The following is a 20,318-nucleotide window of genomic DNA, read 5'->3' on the forward strand; positions in this document are numbered from 1 at the left end:
TTGCGTCAAAAATTTGCGTAACGGGGCCGTTCCGTCGAAAGTGTTCGGTTTCAATTTAATACCGACAGATGCCCGCATGTCCCCACACGCTTCCATGCTCGCACCGCTCTCACGCGACGCGCCCCTCACGTTCCCGGTCGAACGAATATTATCGGAGGGACTTAGCTGGTTTTTCGTCACTCGGGAAGACTGCAGCCGTCGTAGTGCCTCTACGAACTCCCGCTGCTACTGCGCCTGCTCCTCTCACATCCGCCGGAGTTCTTCTAATAGAAGCAGGAATTCCGGCGCAGCTGCTCCTGAAGGAGGCCTGGGAGTCTCGACGCGCCTCCCTCCTGTCTCTCGCTCCAAATCCCGTGCATCTGAGCTGACATCCTCTACGGCGGCAGAAGCGTGGGACCAAGTCACGACAGGAGAACGGGGAATAGACATTTCTCCACTCCGCTGTTCCCGTCCTCTCGTTTCTTTTCACCTCTAACACTTAATTTCACTCTCACACACGCGCGCGAACTTCAGGATCTGTCAAACATCCCGGACGAGCCCCCAAAATATGTAACGCGCGCGCTCGCGGAGAAGGAATAAGACACACACTCTTTAAATCAGAAGAATCGAACAGCTTTTATTGCAGTTATAGCAAAACGTCCGTACAAACTCGAAGTCGCTCCGAGACTGTCTATTCTTCCTTGTTTATCTCTGTTGCCGTGGCTCTTGACAGCTGACCGCTGCCGCCGATCGATATTCCCGATCCGACAACTGACTCACGATCGCAGAGTATACCGGGCAGCGCGCGTAACACTATGGACAAAATCAGTTCAATCATGTTAGGTCCCTTTTCCAAACAAGCATTTAACCATGGAGAATCTTGGAGAGTCTTTACTTTTGGATGACGCATCGAATACAGGCCTCAGCTGTCTGGTCTTTCCTGTCAGTAATTTACCAGCGATATCAGCTCCGATAAGGATTTTAATAGGTTGAGCATGGTCAGACTCACCCGATTCTTCTGTTAACTGGATGCCTAGGACTTTCAACTCATTAATCCACGGTTGCTTGACCTATAGAGGAACATCTGCACATATTTCGTCTTCATCGTAGGCTTGGAAATTGCAGGCATACTTTCCATCAAGATTGCTTATATGAACTAGGTATTTTTGGTGTTCCTTGATTTCTGAAGATACGTTGCCGAACAGGGAGTGCCTCAGCTGTAACTTACCGATCGACTCATATTTCATGATGCAGATGAGATTCTTACACACATACGACTTAGTCGACCCTGAATCGAAGAGGACGCGTACGACACGTTTTTCCTGCTTGTTCCTGATTATCATGCGTAAGATCTGCAATATCACTTTTGGTTTTCTTGTGTGACTGAATAGTGACTTCTCATCTTTGACGACACTCTCGTCTGCTTTGTGAGATGTCGTTGCATTACTGTCGCCCATAACCTCTGGGCACATGAGCACAACATGACGACTGCAAAAGGCACACTTCAGATTTCCTCGACACGTACGGCTTTGATGTCCGATCCTCAGGCAGTTGAAACACGCATTCTTGGTTTGCAACATCGATTTTCTATCGCTCAGTATCATTTTGCGTGCTTTCTCGCATTTCGGACTTGCGTGTTCGCCCTCGCAGAACACGCATACAATTTTAGTAGGCTTTCCGCTCGCGTGTAAACTCATAGCAAAAGGCGTATCTTTGGTGAGTTCTAAGCGTTGTTTATGTTTCGACTGCTTTCGATCATTCATGTCGAAACCGTTCACCGCGATCGTTATTCGCTCTTCATTCTCCACTTCCGACTGTAAAAATTTCATCAATCGCATGAGTCTATCCTCTCTCGGCGGTGGTTCCGCGGTGTATTCCATACGCTGTGGTGCTGATGGCGTCACTTGATTCCGTTGCCATGCACGTAACAATTCTTCCGGCAACGATGATTCGACGAGGGGATACAACATGGCGCCGCATCGGTCCGTGGTCACACCAAGAGATTCGAGAGCTCGAAGTTGAGACTCTATTTTATCGAACAGACTTGCTAACTTTATTTTCTCATTAGGCTTCATAGCATTTTGCAGAACCAACTTTAATAATTCACGCACGTACACTTCGACGAGCATCTCATCACGCCCGAATCGATTCTTCATCGCGGCGATAGCTTTGTCATAGTTTTCATCGGTAGGCGGGAAACTACCGATTAGTTCCGCCGCTCGCGAATCCGGAACCACGGTTTGCAGGAAATATTGGAATTTGGTCTCTTTGTCGATCGTAGCGTTTTCATGAATTTTCTTGAACTGAGACCAGAATCGCAGCCATTCTTTAATATCTCCATCGTATCTCTTGAGTTCGATCTTCGGCAGCTTGATTTGACTTGTCTGAGCGGATACTTGTGCACGGACGCGAGTGTTTGCTCCGTCGTTGATAGTCTCATTGGCGTTCGGTGCAGTTACGATTGGTGTGCCTAGTGCGTTCATGGCGGCGAGCCTTGCTCGTATGAACTTCCTTTCATACTCATCGTTGGTGGCATCCTCTATGGCGATGGCCTCGTCTGTCACGTCCTCCGTCTCGTGCATGCATTTTATCAATACATCATTAGCTTGTCGCAATTTCTCGTGTCTTTCCTCTAAAACTTGTAGATACACGAATATTTCTTCTTTATCTGTTGGTCTCGTGGCCGTACCCGTTAGAGTCGTGGCTAAATCATTTATTGCGCGTGTGAAGGCAGTGCGGTTCGTCATGCGTTTTTTCCTCGCGGCCTCCATCTTGAGGTGCTTGTCTTTTCACTCGCGATACTAAGTAATGGGGAGATCGTTCAGAGAAAACTAGAAATAGGAATACTGATAATGACGACACTTTATTACACCTTCGTGCCTTTTTACACGCCGCATGAGACAAGATTACTATACTCACACAGACTTAGAGAGGTGGGGGGGGGAGGCCGCGAGAGAAACGGACACGGATAGCTCCCTCTTACGTCGATCGAAAGATATCACGAATCGGTAACCTCGAGTTTACCAACGCTGTAATGATAAAGAAGAACTTCTCCTTTTCTCACAACAACAAATGAATATTGTAATTCATGAAATCATCTCCATACAATTCTTCTATTTGCAATACAAATGTTCGTAATGTTTGTTCAACAACGATAAATTTGTTATCAGAAATGTGTTTGTAGAAAAATATATATACTAAATACAAAAAGTAGCCAATGTTTAATGGATTTCTGTGGCATTAATCCACTTAAACAAGGCAATGAATAGTACAGTAAGAAATTTTTCCACTCTGAGGCCTTAAACAATTTCTTTTGAACTATTGATCGTGGTATTCGTGTTATTTCTGATGGAGGTAGTATACTTGTCAATTTATTATCAAAAACTTGTTGATATTTCCCTAAATAACACTCTTTATTATGATTCCTGGAATCAAACCATGCCATAACAAACTGCTTAATCACGCCTTCCGCAACACTGTACATATAATCTGGCGGGAAAGACTTAATTATGTCAAACAGCGGTATAAGTTGTGTCACTGAAGAACCCTTAACTCCTTTCACTGTGATTTTTTGAGATAATTTTTTTAACATGTTTGTTGTGTTGATGTTTTTACCGTAAAGCACAAAGATCTCCACAATAAACGCGTTTAAAACCCCCGCTTTTTGTATTAACCTCTTTTCCTTTGTGATAGCAATATGAACATCCGTATTTGCCGTTGAATTGTTTTGTATTATCGACCTTGCTATTGAATCAACCGTAGTTAGAAGTGTATGAACCTTAATACATATTGCTTCCTTATGCATGAATGTTGTTGTAATAAAACCATTATTATGTAAGTTAATAAATTCATCAATGAATGGCCGAAGAAAAATATTCATATTTGCTTTCACAGACATCAAACCATATGCCCGCTAAGAGAATATGTTGCCTTCGCAAACGATAAGGCAATTCGTTTATTGTAACTAAAATCGGCTAAATGGATGACATGGAAGATTAAAATAATTATACCCCATCACAATTCCACTGGAGAATACTGTCATTATCTCCAATGATATTTTTATTTCTTAAATTATGGTATATGTTATATTTTTATTTCTACAATTATGGTAAATGTTTCCATTAATGACATCACTTTCCATTTCTTTAGTTTTTTGTGCAAATTAGGAATTGTGCAAAATCTTCGGACTTTACTAATTCTATTAATTGCTCTTTGAGTGGAATATGTATAAAATACTTATTTCTTTTATTGAGATACTTTTCATTGTAAATTTTTGAACAAACTTCACATTTCATTTGATTATTGGTACATGAATTCAGTATCGTATAACAATCCGGACAGTAATAATATTTACACGCTTTACTTTCTGGTAATGACTTATTAATATATAATAATAAATATTTAGTACACACCATGATGTGTACGGGGAAGATGACAATCAATTATTTGAATAAGAGATTCTAATGCAGCATCGGTCAGTTGATGACGAGGAGCCAAACTCACAAGCAGCATTTTACTTTCTTCTTTTGAAAGATTGCATCCTTCGTATAGTACTTGGCGAAACTATAACATGAAAAAATTTTATATTACTTACTATGATAAAAATATCAAAATTTATTTTAAAGAATTTTCTTTATACCTTAAAAAGTATTAAAAGAAAAAAAAATTCATTATATTGTTTCGAAAAATTCTCAAGGTAAGCTATAATATACAATAAAAATTAAAAGTTGCTATTTAAACAAAGCAATTTTTTTATTTTTAAAGATTTTTAAATGTCTTGAAAATTCGTAAAAAGATATGTAGAAGCCAAGACCTTTCACCAAACTTCGCCAAATTATTGGCCAAATCATTTTTGGCGCGAGTTCAGAATTGTGTGTTTAATTCTATGTATGTACAGAGTCATGGAGATTGTGCGAATTTTAATACGCGCATATCTTCGCGATACAAAGATCGTGACGCGTACACTGCTGTAGGTTTCGGTAATATATGACGTAACGCTTTTTATCGTGGAGAGTGGTGAGAAGTTTACATTCTCACTTGTCGGGCGGTTTATCGACCTCGAGAATTTATCCTGTGCGTGAATCCGGAGCGATAACGTTCACGTCGAAGTTTGAAACATCTTCGACCCATTGAAATTCGGTGTAGGGTAACGGCTGACATCGCCCAACCGTACAAATTATTAACGTCAAAATACATAAGGTACGACAATGGTTTCGATGGGTCGTACGTCTGCATGTACTTGTTGTTAGCTTGAACATTGACTCAGACCACCGCGTATATCGCGTTCGATAAATATTACCATGTCTATGTCCGTAAGCAATTCAAAAGTAATGTCGGTATATTTTAACATAGCGTCCCACGTGTATCCGGGGAAAGTGTAATAATGCGCGGGATCGAGATCGTAACTTCCTAAATATTTATCGCGGAAATTTTCAAAAATGTCAGCTAACAACAACACATCCGTTTTCAAATATAGATCACTGTATTCACCCAACGTTCGAATTGAGAACCGATGCCAGACGTTGATGGCGTGTGCATAATCGCTCTCGGATACTGTGTCAGAGGTCAGAGAACTATAAAAGGATTCGAGTGGTGGTAAACATGTGTCTTCCAATTTTTCGACGCAGTCAACGTACTCGTATGGGAATACGGCTTTTCATGTCAATAAATCAAATTCTGCGTCGGATAAGTGTGAAAATTCGAAACGTACAATTTTTAGTTTTTCTTTACCTAGAAATAATGCTAATTTTTCGAGACTAGTATTTAAAAATTTATGTGAATTTATAAATTAACTTTATGTGATTGTGTGGGTCTAATTTATCGGCGGTACTTATGACATGTTTTGTAAAAGAAATATTTTTTTCTTTCGTAATGGGTAATAAGTCAATTTTCTCTTTGAACGCTGTGGCTATTTTCTTGATAATAAAATGTGAATCGTATCCGGATAAATTATGGAAGACTACCGGTATGTACTGTCACGACTTTTCCTGACCGGGAAAGCCGCGAGCAAAAAGCAGCGAGACCGATAGGGTAACCGATACCCCCGATGCCGTGCTTGTCGCGCTCGAATCTCAGCCACACGCTATCGCGAAAAATTGTTGGGCGCCAGACGCGCTCGACAACGCGTCAATTCGCGAAAATCGATACGCCAAGGTGTCCTCGATCCTCGCGCGACAATCTCGACCAGCTCTGCCTAACGGTAGAGGGGCGGGGTGAATCGTAAGGGAGCAGGCGACTGCGGTAACACGAAGTGGTGGACGACACACCAAAAAAACTAGACTCCGAGCTTAACAAATAACAAACTTTATTAGAAATAAATGTCAGATAGAAACAATAATCTCACGGAACGCGGCATGCGGCGCTCCGACAATGCGGCGCCACGGCGCGAATTAGACCAAAAAGAAACGCGAACGATACGCGAGAAGCTCCCGCGGTAGGCACGCGGCCGACAAGGACGGGCGGTAGAATCTCCCGCGCACAATGAATTTCGGGCGTTCGCACGTGCCGACACTCCCGGCAACTATAGATCCCGACCGCGTGGCTCACGAAGGTCACAAAGCAATCGCCGGCCGCGACCGCACGTTACCCCGCCGCGAAACCGGAAGTCCCGTCCACCCGCTACTCACGACGCGATACTCGCTCGCGCGAGGGCTTTGCGGCGCACACGGTCGAGGGGAATCTCCGACGGAACCCGAGCGTCCTCACAACCGTCCTCCCCGTGGCTTGGCGTCCCGCCCGCTTGCATCCGATAAATCCTCAATTACTTACGCGAACGTATGACCGCCCTGCGGCCCACGCAAATCACGCACCAAAACCAAAAACGGATGCAGAACGGGCCCGGGGACACCTCGCCGGTCGGCAACCGCTCACACTGAATTATCTGGGTAGGCCACCTCACCGATAAGGTCCTGGCGACGTCCTCCCTCGTCTCCAGGCTCGTCCCTTTGCCCTGGTTGAGGCCTCGCACAAGCCACACCGATACTTCACCAGGGACACGACACGCAACTTAACGGCTGGACCACTCGCACGCAAAAGCGGGGTGGATCGCGGTCGATCCCGGATCGACGCCGCGACCCCCCGTCCAGTCATGCGCATTGTTTCCGCGCCGCGACCCAATTGCTGCAAGGCACGCAGTCCTGCGTACGCAGGGACGTGCGCGCCATAATCCTTCCGGGGGCCTCGCAAGCCCCCGCAAAATTTTCTTTCTCCCGCTGGGCCACTTCCCGAGCCGGGGCAGCGCCCGCGGAGACCTCCGTTCCTCGCGAGAGGACTTGACGCCTCCCTCGACGCGTTTGGTCCCATCCGGGCTCCTCCACAGCCCTCCGAGATGTTCCGTCGTGGTGTTGGCGGGCACCGCCGCTTTAGACTCCGGCCGTGGCTCTCCCAGGGCCACGCCGAATTCCCGTGCGGGCCGCGTGCTCGTCTCTCCCGGGCACCGGTGGCGTCCTTCCTCCTTCCCCGCATCGCCGTCGCTCACTCTCCTCCTCTCTCGCGCTCTCGCCGAATTCATTGCCTGCGATATCAATATTTTCTTCATCGTCCGCAATATCCACAATTTCTTCATCGTCCGCGATATCCACAATTTTATCATCGTCCGCGATATCCACAATTTTTATATCGTCCGGTATATCTATAATTTCCACTTTATTTAACTGATTAGCCATTCTTCAAGTTATAAAATGAATTCACGATACTTAGCAATTAATTCACAAGACTTTGATTCGCTCGGGTTGGAGACTTCACGCTTACTGTGGCACCGTACTCTTTCGGACCAATTATATTTTACTCTTAGCCCTTTGTCTCATGCATTGGTCGGCGTTTTGTTTATAGTTATACTAGCCGCTTAGAGCTGCCGAGCAATAAATGTCGATCAAATGTATATATATTTTAGCTACCGGTCCTCACTGCCGATTCATTATCTAGAAATTTAAGCTGTCGAAAGTTCCTTGTTACGATAAACATTCGCTAATTTGTTTATAACATCCACTACCTCTAACAAGAGCGCTAAGCAGGGAGATAACGCCGCGACAGGAAGAAACGTTTCGAATTACTAGCTGCCGACGGTTCGACGCTCCGTGCGATAAAAAATTTGTTTATAACAAGCCGCTTAAAGCTACCGGATATGGTTAGCGATATTTGTTTATAGCTATTCCAAAAGCTGTCGAATAAATTTATCGTTTACTATCTGCCGACGATTCGGCGCTCCGTACGATAAATGTTCTTAGAAATTTTAGCTGCCGAGGATTCGGCGCTCCGTGCGATAAATATTCTTAGAAATTTTAGCTGTAATTGTTTATATCAGGTTGCAACTTGCATATAGTTTTACTTACAAGGGAACCTCGCGAACCCGTAAATTCTGATTTTAATGAAACTTGGCATAAATGTAGAGGGGGTGACATACAGGGGGATACATTATAATAGGGGGATACATTAATTTAGAATTTTCTAGTTGGTGCCCAAAAACGGTTTGAAGGGATAAAACCACCCTTCAAAGTTGAGACATTTTTGCGGTTTTTTGATACATCTCGTAAACAAAATATTAAAAAATGTTTCATACAAAAGTTTTACAGCATAAATACCTCCACTTAACTACGCTATTTATTTTTCGAAAAAAAATTTTTTTTTTAGTAAATAACATAGTTAAATAAAGGTATTTATACTGTAAAACTTTCGTATGAAACATTTTTTTATATTTTGTTTAATTTACGAGATATATCGAAAAACCGCAAAAATCGTCTCAACTTTGAAAGGTGGTTTCACCTCTGCAAACCGTTTTTGGTCACCAACTAAAAATTTCTAAATTTATGTATTCACCCCGTCTACATTTATGCCAAGTTTCATTAAAATCTGAATTTTCGAGTTTGCAAGGTTTCCTTGTTAGAAATGTTTATGATAAACGGTGACCGACAAGTAATTGTTTATATCAGGTTATAACTGACTTGTAGTTTAAATAAAAGTTTATACTGATAAGCGGCGACCGACAGGTATTTGTTTATATCAAGTTACAACTAGCATGTAGTTTACAAAAAATGTTTATACTGATAAGCGGCGACACCCGCACGTGTGACGTCATCCCCTCGCGTGACGTCATACCCCTCCCCCTCGGAACCCCGTAGTCAGAATCACCCTCTACATCCTACTAACCGTAACTACGTTGGAGCAAATATATCTTTTTATAACTATTCTCGGCGTTATCTTTACGGGACCTGATCCCTAGGACTCATCGGCAGCGATTCCGCACCGTGTCTCGAGACCAGGGATACGACACGGCGTACCCCTTGAGCCTAATTTGAGAACGACTTTAATACCAAAATTAATCGAGCTACAAATTCTGTAAAGGTACTTTGCTGTTGAACGCGTTCCAGCACAACCACTTTTTCAGCCAGTTTTTTGCGATAAACAATTAGCAACAAATTCAGAAACTGCATATCCTTTGAGCACCTAAATCGAGAAAGACTATAATATCGAAATTAGTTGAGTAACAAATTTTGTAAGGGTACTTTGCTCATGAACGCGTTCCATCATAACCACTTTTTCAGTCAGTTTTTTGCAATAAACAATGAACAACAAATTCAAAAACTGCATATCCCTTGAGCACTTAAGTCAAGAAAGACTTTAATACCGAAATTAGTCGAGCAACAAATTCTGTACTTTGCTCTTGAACGGGTTCCAGCACAACCACTTTTTCAGTTTATAACAATTCTGGTTTTCCTCTACCCCTATTGATTGAAAACCATACCTAGCTACTCCGTTTTAGCACAGCACCCTAAAACTGAAAATAGTAGCATAATCTTGACTGATAACGCTTCACTGATTTTGTTGCTCGCACTTTATAACAATTCTGATTTTACTGATTTTGTTGCTCCACCCTTATTGATTAAAAACCATCCCTAACTACTTTACATACCACCCTAAAACTCTAATAAAAAATGTATTTTATCTGTTTTTATATTAGGGTAAATATATGAAATATAAAGGGCGAAATATATTAAAATATGTGTATTTATGTGTACATAAAATATGTGTATTTATTGCTTAATATATTGTTGTGAACGCGCTGGACGCTCGGTATTGTGGCTCTCAGCTGCGCGACGTTCTTCTTGGCAACCGCGTTGTTTACGCGGTTGCGCTCGTCGGATTTGATCTGAAGCTGTCTTTCTGTACGGACGTGCTCTGTTTCTCTGTTCGCGTACAATCATTTGTATCCTTAAGCTATATTAAAGAGTTTCTCCGGAAAGAGTGTCTTTCTTATTTCGTGCGGAAGTGCGCGAGTGAAAGTGCGAGGCAGTCTTGCCGGGCGAACGTAACATTTTGGGGTCTCGTCCGAGCAATGCTTTACGAGCACGGTGTTTCAGATGGAAGGGATGCTTTCAATGACTCCGTCACGAGTCAGCCTGAGTGTCATGTCTGCGGAAGAGGAGGCTAGGATGCCTGTCACTAGGAGGCAAGCTCGGTAACAGGCTTCGGAGTCCTGTGTCGGCGGAGGCCGCGACACTGCAAACCGTTCTCCTCGAGATCCGGCAATTACGAGAGGAGTACGTTGAACAAGCTCGGAGGGAGCCGAAGCTCTCGGCGAAGCTGCAGCAGCACGAGGAAGAACCTTTCTGACTTCGGGGAAACCAGATAAGTCAATCCGTTGTTAGAACGTGCGGAGATTCGGGCTTGCGAAGCGCGGTAGAGGAGGGTGCGAATGCGGAATGCGAATTCAGTTTTAAATTAAAGCCAGATACGTTCGATGGGTCGACCTCGTTACGGGAATTCTCTCGCAGTTCAATTTAATCGCGTCTGCAAATGTGTGGAGCGATTCGGTAAAGGCTGTCGCGCTTGCGTCTTGTTTGTGGGGGAAGCGCGTTCCGTGCTCGAGACGGTGCAGGAAATAGATAATCTTGAGTTCGCGGAGTTGAAATCGAAGCTTGAGTTACGGTTCGGGGAGAAGCATTTACCTTAGAATTTTTATACTCAATTTACGAACCGGAAGCAGAGATTTGGGGAAGATTTGGCCGCGTTGGGTTCGGAGCTTGAAAGGCTCTCGCGTCTTGCTTACTCCGAATGTTCGCACGCAGTTCGTGATAAAATCGCCATGTGCGCAATTTATTTCTGCGATTTCGGACAAGTTTATGAAACGGACTCTCCAACTTGAAAATGTGACGTCGTTGAATTTAGCTATTGAAAGAGCAAAAACATTAAAAATTATTCAGGTTGCAAATTTTGAAGGAAAAGGGAGATTCAAGAAGAATTACGATCGTTTTGAGGGAAATTTTGAGAAGGCGAGTGATGAAGAAGTAAAGGAAGACAGAAGAGAATGCTGGTCCTGCGGGGAGGTAGAACATTTTCAAAAAGAATGTCCCGGGAAAAAGGAAGGCACATCTTAATTTATTTCAATAGGGAGGGGGGGTGAACTTTTTTTTAAGGGAGAAAACATTTTGTTTTTTTTTTAAGTTGCTGTGTTTGTTTTGTTATATTTCAGAATTTGTCGCAGTCGGCATGAGGATGTTTTGGCGGGGAAGTCTTTCTTTCCAGAGAGCGTTTCGCAAGAAGATCTTTTACCAAGAACTATTTGGAAGTGTTAAAGCTTTTCCACAGGGGGAGAAACTTTAAAGAAGACCGTCTCGCTCACGGTTTTCGACCGTGGTTTTCCGTGAGACTAAGGGCGAATGTCGAGACGGGGACAAGGGTGCTCTTGTAAAGCGAGAGGGGAAATTACTCCCTTGTTCGAAGAGGAATGGCGTTGGCAGCGGGTACGGAGAGTGACAGCGAAGAAGTCCACGCGGTTAAGGAAGCAGAGTTCCTGAAAAGTTGTCCTAGTCGTGTAGCCGCTTAGAAATTGCCCCCCTGGATTGTCGGGACGACAATCTTGAAGAGGGGGGGGGGGCAGTGTTGCGAACGCGCTAGACGCGGTATTACGGCACTCAGCTGCGCGACGTTCTTCTTGGCAACCGCGTTGTTTACGCGGTCGCGCTCGTCGGATTTGATCTGAAGCTGTGTTTCTGTACGGACGTGCTCTGTTTCTCTGTTCGCGTACGATCATTTGTATCCTCAACGTGTTTCTGTACGGACGTGCTCTGTTTCTCTGTTCGCGTACGATCATTTGTATCCTCAACCTATATTAAAGAGTTTCTCCGGAAATAGTATTTTTCTTATTCCGTGCGGAAGTGCGCGAGTGAGAGTGCAAGACAGTTTTGCCGGGCGAACGCAATCATTGTACTCTATCCAACAATTTCCAAGTCGGAGAGCTGTTGCTGTATAATGTTCCAATTCTTTGTATGAAATTCTTGTGGCTGCTGATATTTTAAAGTCAATAATTCCGATTAATTTTAGTTTTTTTTTTTGTGAGATTGGATTTCCAATATTTTGTAATAAATTTTGTAATTTTATTGGTTTCACCGTATTACCAAATTTGTAGACGTCAGAAATTACAAAAGGACCTAAAAAGTAGAGAATTTCGTACATTTATATATGGTAAATTATTAAGATGTCAAGAAATACGAAAGTGAATCAAATATAAACGGGATTTTTGTTCCTGAGAATCTACAGTTAGTAAGACTAGACCTACGCTTTTAGTATGCTTGGGTGGGACCATTAGGAGTGGGGAGAGCCGACCGTTCCATACTTCTAACCACTTCGTCAGTAACACTCACGATGTTAGAGCAATAAGTGCACCCCTCCACTGCGCAACGCATAATTATAAAATTTCTTGCTCGTGAAGGAGTTCAAGCGACGGAAATTTTCCAGAGATTGACTGCACAATTCGGTGGTCAAACATTGTCAAGGACGCGTGTGTTTGCTTGGCATAAAGAGTTCGAGGAAGGACAAGAACGTTGAAGAAAGCTAACAAGATTTTTCGATCGTTTTTTTCGACTGGCGAGGCATTTTGCTCATTGATTTTTTGCATAAGCGACGCACAATCAATGCTGCTTACTACTTTCTCCCACTCTCTAAATTATTAATTATAATATTAATGATATTAATTATATTATTTTCATATTGTTCAATATTACTCTTACACTTTACTTTCTTATTTAATCCTCTTCTTTATCTCTCACGCTCTCCCACTCTCCCCCCTCCACCCCTCTCTCACTCACTAAACACAAATTAGTGATTATATTATATTTTCATGTTTCTTAATATCACTCTTACATACTTTATCTGTTGCAAGCTGTTGGATGAGGTGAGGGATGCATATCGCCGCAAAAGACGAAACTAACCGATTCGAGAGGTTATCTTCCTTCACGACAATGCCAGGCCTTATACTGCAGCTCTAACGGTCTCCAAACTACAGAAAATGCACTGGACTCAACTTGATCATGTTCCTTACAGCCCGGACCTATCGCCCTGCAATTTCCATTTATTTGGATCGCTTAAAGAAGCTCTAGGAAGGCAAGATCTGAAGATGACAAAGGCGTGGAGGAATTTGTGCGCAATTGGCTCTTGACACAACCAGCTTCATTCTACGATGCTGCGATAAAAAACCTTTCTTCTCGCTGGGAAAAATGTATTTCTAAAGCGGAAAACTATGTAGAAAAATAAATTATAATTGCCTTTCGTTTTTCAATAAATGAATTTTTTTTTTAAATAAAATCCCGTTTATATTTGATTCACCCTCGTATGTATCATTTTTACATGTTTACACAAGCGGAGTGTAAATATAAATAAAAGTAATAAGTTGACAAATAAATTGTCTGTTGACAAATACATTGTCTTAAAATTTATTTATTTCCAAATACTATTTTGAAAAGAATACATATATTTTGAGCGAAAGCTATGACATCATAATTGTGCAAAAAAAAATAAAATTTTGTACTTGTGTATATATACCGTACATATACATATACATATTTGTGAGAGAGAGAGAAAGAGAGAGAGAGAGAGAGAGGGGAGGGAGAGAGAGAGAGAGAGAGAGAGAGAGAGAGAGAGAGAGAGAGAGAGAGAGAGAGAGAGAGAGAGAGAGAGAGAGAGATTGATTGATCTTTTATTAGCTTTCTCAGCTATTTTCAATACATATATATACAATTTTATGCTACATCATCAAAAACAAATTCTTTTAGCATTCGTTTAAACATTTCTAAACGATTACAATGTTTAACTTCGTGTGGTAATGCGTTGTACATTAACACACCCTCATAAAATAAACTTTTTTGCGCGCTTCTTGTTTTTCGGAATTCAATAACAATATCCCCTGTCTGCCTAGTTTCGCGTTCTCTTTCTACTATTCTAAGTCTATTACTAAATTGCTCCGGCATCATATTATTTAAAATCTTAAAAATAAATATGCACATATTGTAATACAGCCTTTGTCTTATGGTCATAAATTGCAACGCTTGGTGCATACATTTAACTTTGGTACGTTTGTCACATTGCAATATGACTCTCATAGCTCTATTTTGCGCTATTTGGAGCCTACTTAACTGTGTATCCCCCATATCTATTAGTAGCGTTGCACAATACTCAAAGTGAGGTGCTATAATTGTCTTGTATATCGTACATCTAGTGTAAGCCGAGATAAAGTTCCCTATTCTATTTAAAAAACTTATTTTCTTCCCTATTTTCTTTAGCATGTAATCACAGTGACCGCTGAATCTAAGTCTATCATCAATAATTATGCCCAAATACTTTATTATTTCTACGCGCTCAATCTCATTTCCATCCAAACATCTCACAATAGTATTGCCTCTCAATTCTTTCCTTATACCTCTAACTAACATATATTTTGTTTTCCCGCATTCATCTTCAGTTTATTAATATTCATCCATTCCTCCACTACGTTAAATGCAATATTCAATTTTCTCTCTATCTCCGCACTACTCTCACCTGTTACATATAATAACGTATCGTCCGCAAACATTTTTATATTACACACATCCGAGCAAACGTTAACAATATCATTCATATATGTTATAAACAACAATGGGCCCAATACCGAACCCTGTGGCACTCCGTATTCCGTAGTCAGTATCTTAGACCATCTATCAGTAAATTGAACTTGTTGCATTCTATCTTTTAAGTACGACCTAAACCATTCTAGAACTGTTCCTGTAATACCATACTGGTATAATTTCTCTAATAATCTTCCTCTATCAATTGTCTCGAAAGCCCGTTTAAGATCTACAAAAATAACTCCTACTATTTGTCTCTCACTAATAATCAATTTCCATTCATCTATAACTGTTTGAATTGCTGTTTCACACGAGTAATTTTTCCTAAAGCCCGACTGATGTTCCGTTATAATATTATTACTTTCTAGGTAGGCCTCAATTTGCTTTTTAACTATTATCTCTAATACTTTTTCATATATTGGTAATATATTAATAGGCCTATAATCACTTGCCCTCTTAGGTTTCTCTACTTTTGGTATTGGAATTATCGTGGATGTTTTCCACTCTTTCAAGAAACAACCCTCACTCAATGACTTATTTATTATATCACAATATTCCTCTTCTATAACACAAAATACCGTTTTTAATATATCGCTAGTTATTCCTTCTTCTGTACCTTTCTTTTTTGGTAATTCCCTAATGATTTTTCTTACTTGTTCTGTCGTAATTGATTCAAATTTTTCTAGCTCTCCCATCTTTTCAATACAATAAATAGTTCTCTTATTTGTGCTCGTTGTATAATTCTTATCTATAGATTTTATTATGTCTTTAATACTTTGTATATAATATAAGTTAAATTTATCAGCTATATCACACTCTATATTATTGTCTAATATTTCAAAATCTATTTTTCCTACAACTTTCGCGCCTATTGGTCCTCCTCTAATAATTTCTTTTAAAGATTTCCACATAGTTGTGGGATTGTTACTATTATGATCAATCATGTTTTCATAATATTCTTTTTTCTTTGTTCTAATTAAACTAACTACTGCATTTCTTTCTATTTTAAATTGTTGCCAGTTTTGTTCCGTGCTATCGTACAGTGCTTTTCTATAAGCCTCATCTCTTCTAGTCGCTAGCTCTTCTATTTCCTTTGAATACCATTTTTTCCCTTCCCATATTTTCGGTATTTTAAAAATTTTCTTAGGTGCTGAGATGTCTAGCGCATCTACAATACTATTAATTAAATTCTTTGCCTTTACATTAATATCTAACTCATTAATATCTAAATCATATCTTTTTTCTAAATTACTCTCCACTAGCTTAATAAACTCATGCGCATTATATCTACTATAATCCCTGCCACTGAATTCTTTATATTTATTTACAGTCTTGTTCGTATTTATCACGACTTTTATCCACGCATGATCCGTTATCTTAGGTTCGTACTTGACTTCTACATTTATATCTTTATTCGCAAAAACTAGATCTATAATTGTTTTAGTATTTTCGGTAACTCTCGTTGGTTTATCCACATATTGCTTCATACCTAGACTTTGCATAGTCGTCAGTAGTTTATTTGTAATAAGAGTTTGTCATACAATCTATATTAAAGTCTCCTAATATTATACACTCTTCTTTTATCGTTAATTCTTCTACTATCTCCTCTAAGAATCCTATAAACTCTCCATGTGACGCACTCGGTGAATGATATATGACCATTAACACTCCTTTAAATAATTTTTTTTTCACTTCTATTGCAACGCACCACACAATCTTTTCTAATTTTTTCAATACTACTATTTCATACTTGATATCATCTCTTACATACAGAGCAACCCCCCCTGTATTTCTATTTTCCGCGTCGCATCTAACCACACTGTATCCCGGTACACTTATTTCACTGTCTTCAATTTCCGCAATCAGTCTCGACTCCGACAATGCAATAACTGCCGGATTTAATTTCTTCATAATCTGATGCTGTATCTCGTCCTTATGTGCCATTAAACTTTGCGCGTTTGTATATATTATCTGATCCTCTTCTTTCTGTAATTGCTATTTTTTGGCTTCCCATCCATTTCTCCTCTTCTCCTCTTCGATAGCCCTCTTGTATGTCGGGCATTCCGGATCCAGAGCATCATGATCGTCTTTTATTTTTAAATTATATGTTTTTATTTTAAACATACAATTTACACATATGTTCTGCTTCTCTCCACATTCACTTGCTTTATGCTTTCCTGTACATTTATGACACGTTTCATCTCTCGTACAGTTTTTTGCAATGTGGTAGAATCCCCAGCACTTGAAACATCTCTTTATGCTAAAGTGATTGAACACAGGACATTTTCTCCAGCCTATATTCAACTTTTCTTTTTTTAACATCAATTCATGTGTTACTTCATCTACTTCAATTATTAATGATCTACCTTCTTTTCCTTTTCTTCTAGATTGACTATCATCCATATTTTTTCTTTTCGGGATTTTCTTAACTATGCTTATACGAGATTCACCAATACTATTCTGTTTCTTTATTGTATCTATTAGCTCATCGTCATCCAACTCTATTTCTTCCTCGCTAATATTAACAATTTTTATTTTCGGCTTCTTTTGTAGTGATTCTGTAACATTATAATTGTCACCTAGTTTAGACTGTACTACATCTTTTAATTTATCTATTTCTTCTCCGGTCTCACATCCTAGAATTACTGTTCCTTCTCTTCCTTTTCGTACCTTTGTTATCCCCATTGGCATATTCTTAATATCAACTTTTTCTTTTATTATTTTTTTTTTGTGGTCTCACTTTCTTGCTGAGTCTTCGGTTTGATGATTATGATGTTTTCCTTCTTTTTCTTTATTGCCTCACTGTAACTGCGGCGCACATTTTCCGCTGACGCCTGCATTCCTCCTCATATTATTTTTCGTAGGTCTTCCATTTCTTGTTTAATAGCTTTTATTTCCTCTTGCACTGTTTCCTTAATCAGCATTTTTATTTCTCGTTTGCATGCCATTTCATCTTTCATCTCTCTCATAGTTCTTACTAGCCAATCAATTTTCGTATCCATGCCCACGTTGACTCCTATCGCTCTGCTTCCGCCACTTCCCGTCGATCCCGTAGAACTTAGTCTTTCTCTTCCGCTTCCCGTCTGTATTGGTGTTTTTTTCACATCTATATCTTTTTCACTGTCTACTGTGAACTTCTCATATGGGCCAGGACAAGACACGTATTCTCGATTTCTGTCATACACCTTATGTTTACTTGCACATCCAGGATGGAAGAAAAGTTTGACACATGACTTACATGTCACAACCTGACTTTTTATTTCCTTCTTACATGCGGCACATCTATATTCCGCATATTCATCGACCATATTAGTAGGTATCGGCTGATGCCGATCCTATCGATACGGGCGCCCACTCACGTACGTAACTTTAATTAATATACACGTCACTATAAATGTCTACCTGTCGCGACATGTATGACCCGCATGGAAAATATACTGATTTTCCGCATAGATCCACGCACTCTCGCTAGAAAACTTTGGTCCTATTTGGTCCTTACGCGTATTCCTACAGCCACGACACCCCCCCCCTTTTTTTTTAGAGAGAGAGAGAGAGAGAGAGAGAGAGAGAGAGAGAGAGAGAGAGAGAGAGAGAGAGAGAGAGTAAGGGAAGGAGAGGGTGAAGGAGAGAGATTGTTATCATACATCATAATTGTGTTAGAGAATAATAAAATTTTATGTGTGTGTGTGTGTGTGTACACACACACACACACACACACACACACACACACACACACATATGTATACATGTATGTATAGATTGTAAGGATATTCGTCAGGAAAGGCAGGATGAAAGTCAGGACATAACACGTAATTCGTAATACATTTCAAGTAAACGATGGTCACGGGTGAACAATAGCCGCGGAATGACCCCGCTGGGCCGGGCGGACGCTGCTTATATATGATTTTCCGATCGCTTGGTCCGGCCAATCGGCTCAAGACGGCTTTTTCCCAATTCGTTCGGGATTCGCGGGGGCGGGCGTTTCGTCGCATGAGTTTCTCGACCTTTCGCGCCTGACATGACGCGGTCTGACATGTCCTAACACGTCGCAGCGTGCCGGACATCGGTCTACGCAATTCCGACGTTACAATATATGTATATATAATTTTATATGTATGGGTCAATGAAATAAAATACAATGGAAGTATTTGTTAAAAATTGGGAAATAAAACATAGTTTTACTCACCTATTTTATTAAGTTTTGTTGTCTCGTAACCTGGGCAATTTTTTTGATATTTCCTTTTTCCAAATAACAAAACACATTATTAGTTATTACATTGTAAAAGTCCTGTGTTAATAAATTGCAGTCAATTTGTGCAACTGGTAATATTTTTCTTCGAGGAGGACATCCAACATCATAGATTGATATATCCTCAAAACTTGGTGTGCTTTTAAATAAATTGTTTGCCAAGGAGCCACCGTTGGTTTGACAATCTATTTGGACACAGTTTGCGAGATTTAATTGTGCAGAAAGAAACATAGATACAAGTATCTCTGCACGTAATTTGTATAGGCTCCAATGCTTTTATTTAATATGTCAATTGCCAGATCGTATAGTTGATTAGTATAATCTTCTTGTACCTGTTATAAAACAAATGTAGAAGCGCGCGCGCACTCACGCACGCGCGCACAGAAATATGATTTGAAACTTTTTCTAATATATTTGTAATATTATTTACTGTATGTGATTTTTTATTATTATATAATTTCTATTCTTTTATAATTTGTGTGCATATGTTATATATCAATTAAACAATCATAGTAAATAATACTAAAAGTATGCAAGAAAAAATTGCAAATTATATTTCTATGTTATTATAAAAGGGTTCGAATCTTTTGTTTAACTTATTTTGAAAATATTCATAATCTGATAAAATTACGAGTACAAACTGTAAAAGGCTATCGAATGCACAAGTATTTGTTAAACAGTAATTGGTGTCATTTAATTTTATTGCCTGTAATTCCATAGTGTTGCCATTTTTTATAATTGGTAACTTTGTATTCTTATTCCATGTCAGAGAATCATTGATGTTGTCTCCCAAATATTTAGCAATGCATTTTTTTTTTTAAGAAGAATTTAATCCCCGCCAATTTTCAACTTTCCGTGATGCGAGTATCTTATCGCTACTTTCAAAACAAGATGTACATATACGATCTTGTCCATATCCTTCTTCATCACAAGCAATTGAGCAGTTTTCGGTTGCATGCATTGCTAATTTGCAAATAGTACACACATGTGCACCAGAAGATTTATCACCGTTAGCACATGTTAAACATATTTTTATTTGGGACTGCTCATTATTGAGTGAAGAATTTATATTTATATTTTCTATCTCTTCATTTGCGTTTTCAATATTTACGTTTTCAACATTCGATGTATTACTTGAGGATGCACTTCTTTCTTCTGCATCAACAAGTTTTACTTTTCCATGCAAATAATCCAAGTGTAATTTTATAAAATCATCT

At 40.0% G+C, this 20,318-nt stretch overlaps 1 protein-coding gene across 1 annotated transcript; it reads right to left on the reverse strand.

Annotated features, from left to right (window-relative positions):
- Positions 1-670: 670 nt before the first annotated feature.
- Positions 671-19,523, reverse strand: LOC118646931. Its single transcript, XM_036290880.1, has 4 exons — positions 19,039-19,523; positions 1,290-4,542; positions 875-1,049; positions 671-792 (listed from the first exon to the last, which is right to left on the reverse strand). Exons 2-4 carry the CDS (start codon positions 2,748-2,750, stop codon positions 671-673), a joined length of 1,758 nt encoding a protein of 585 aa, XP_036146773.1. The 5' UTR covers positions 2,751-4,542; positions 19,039-19,523.
- Positions 19,524-20,318: the final 795 nt, after the last annotated feature.

This window comes from Monomorium pharaonis, chromosome 8 (assembly GCF_013373865.1).
Source record: "Monomorium pharaonis isolate MP-MQ-018 chromosome 8, ASM1337386v2, whole genome shotgun sequence".
Lineage (NCBI taxonomy): Eukaryota > Metazoa > Arthropoda > Insecta > Hymenoptera > Formicidae > Monomorium > Monomorium pharaonis.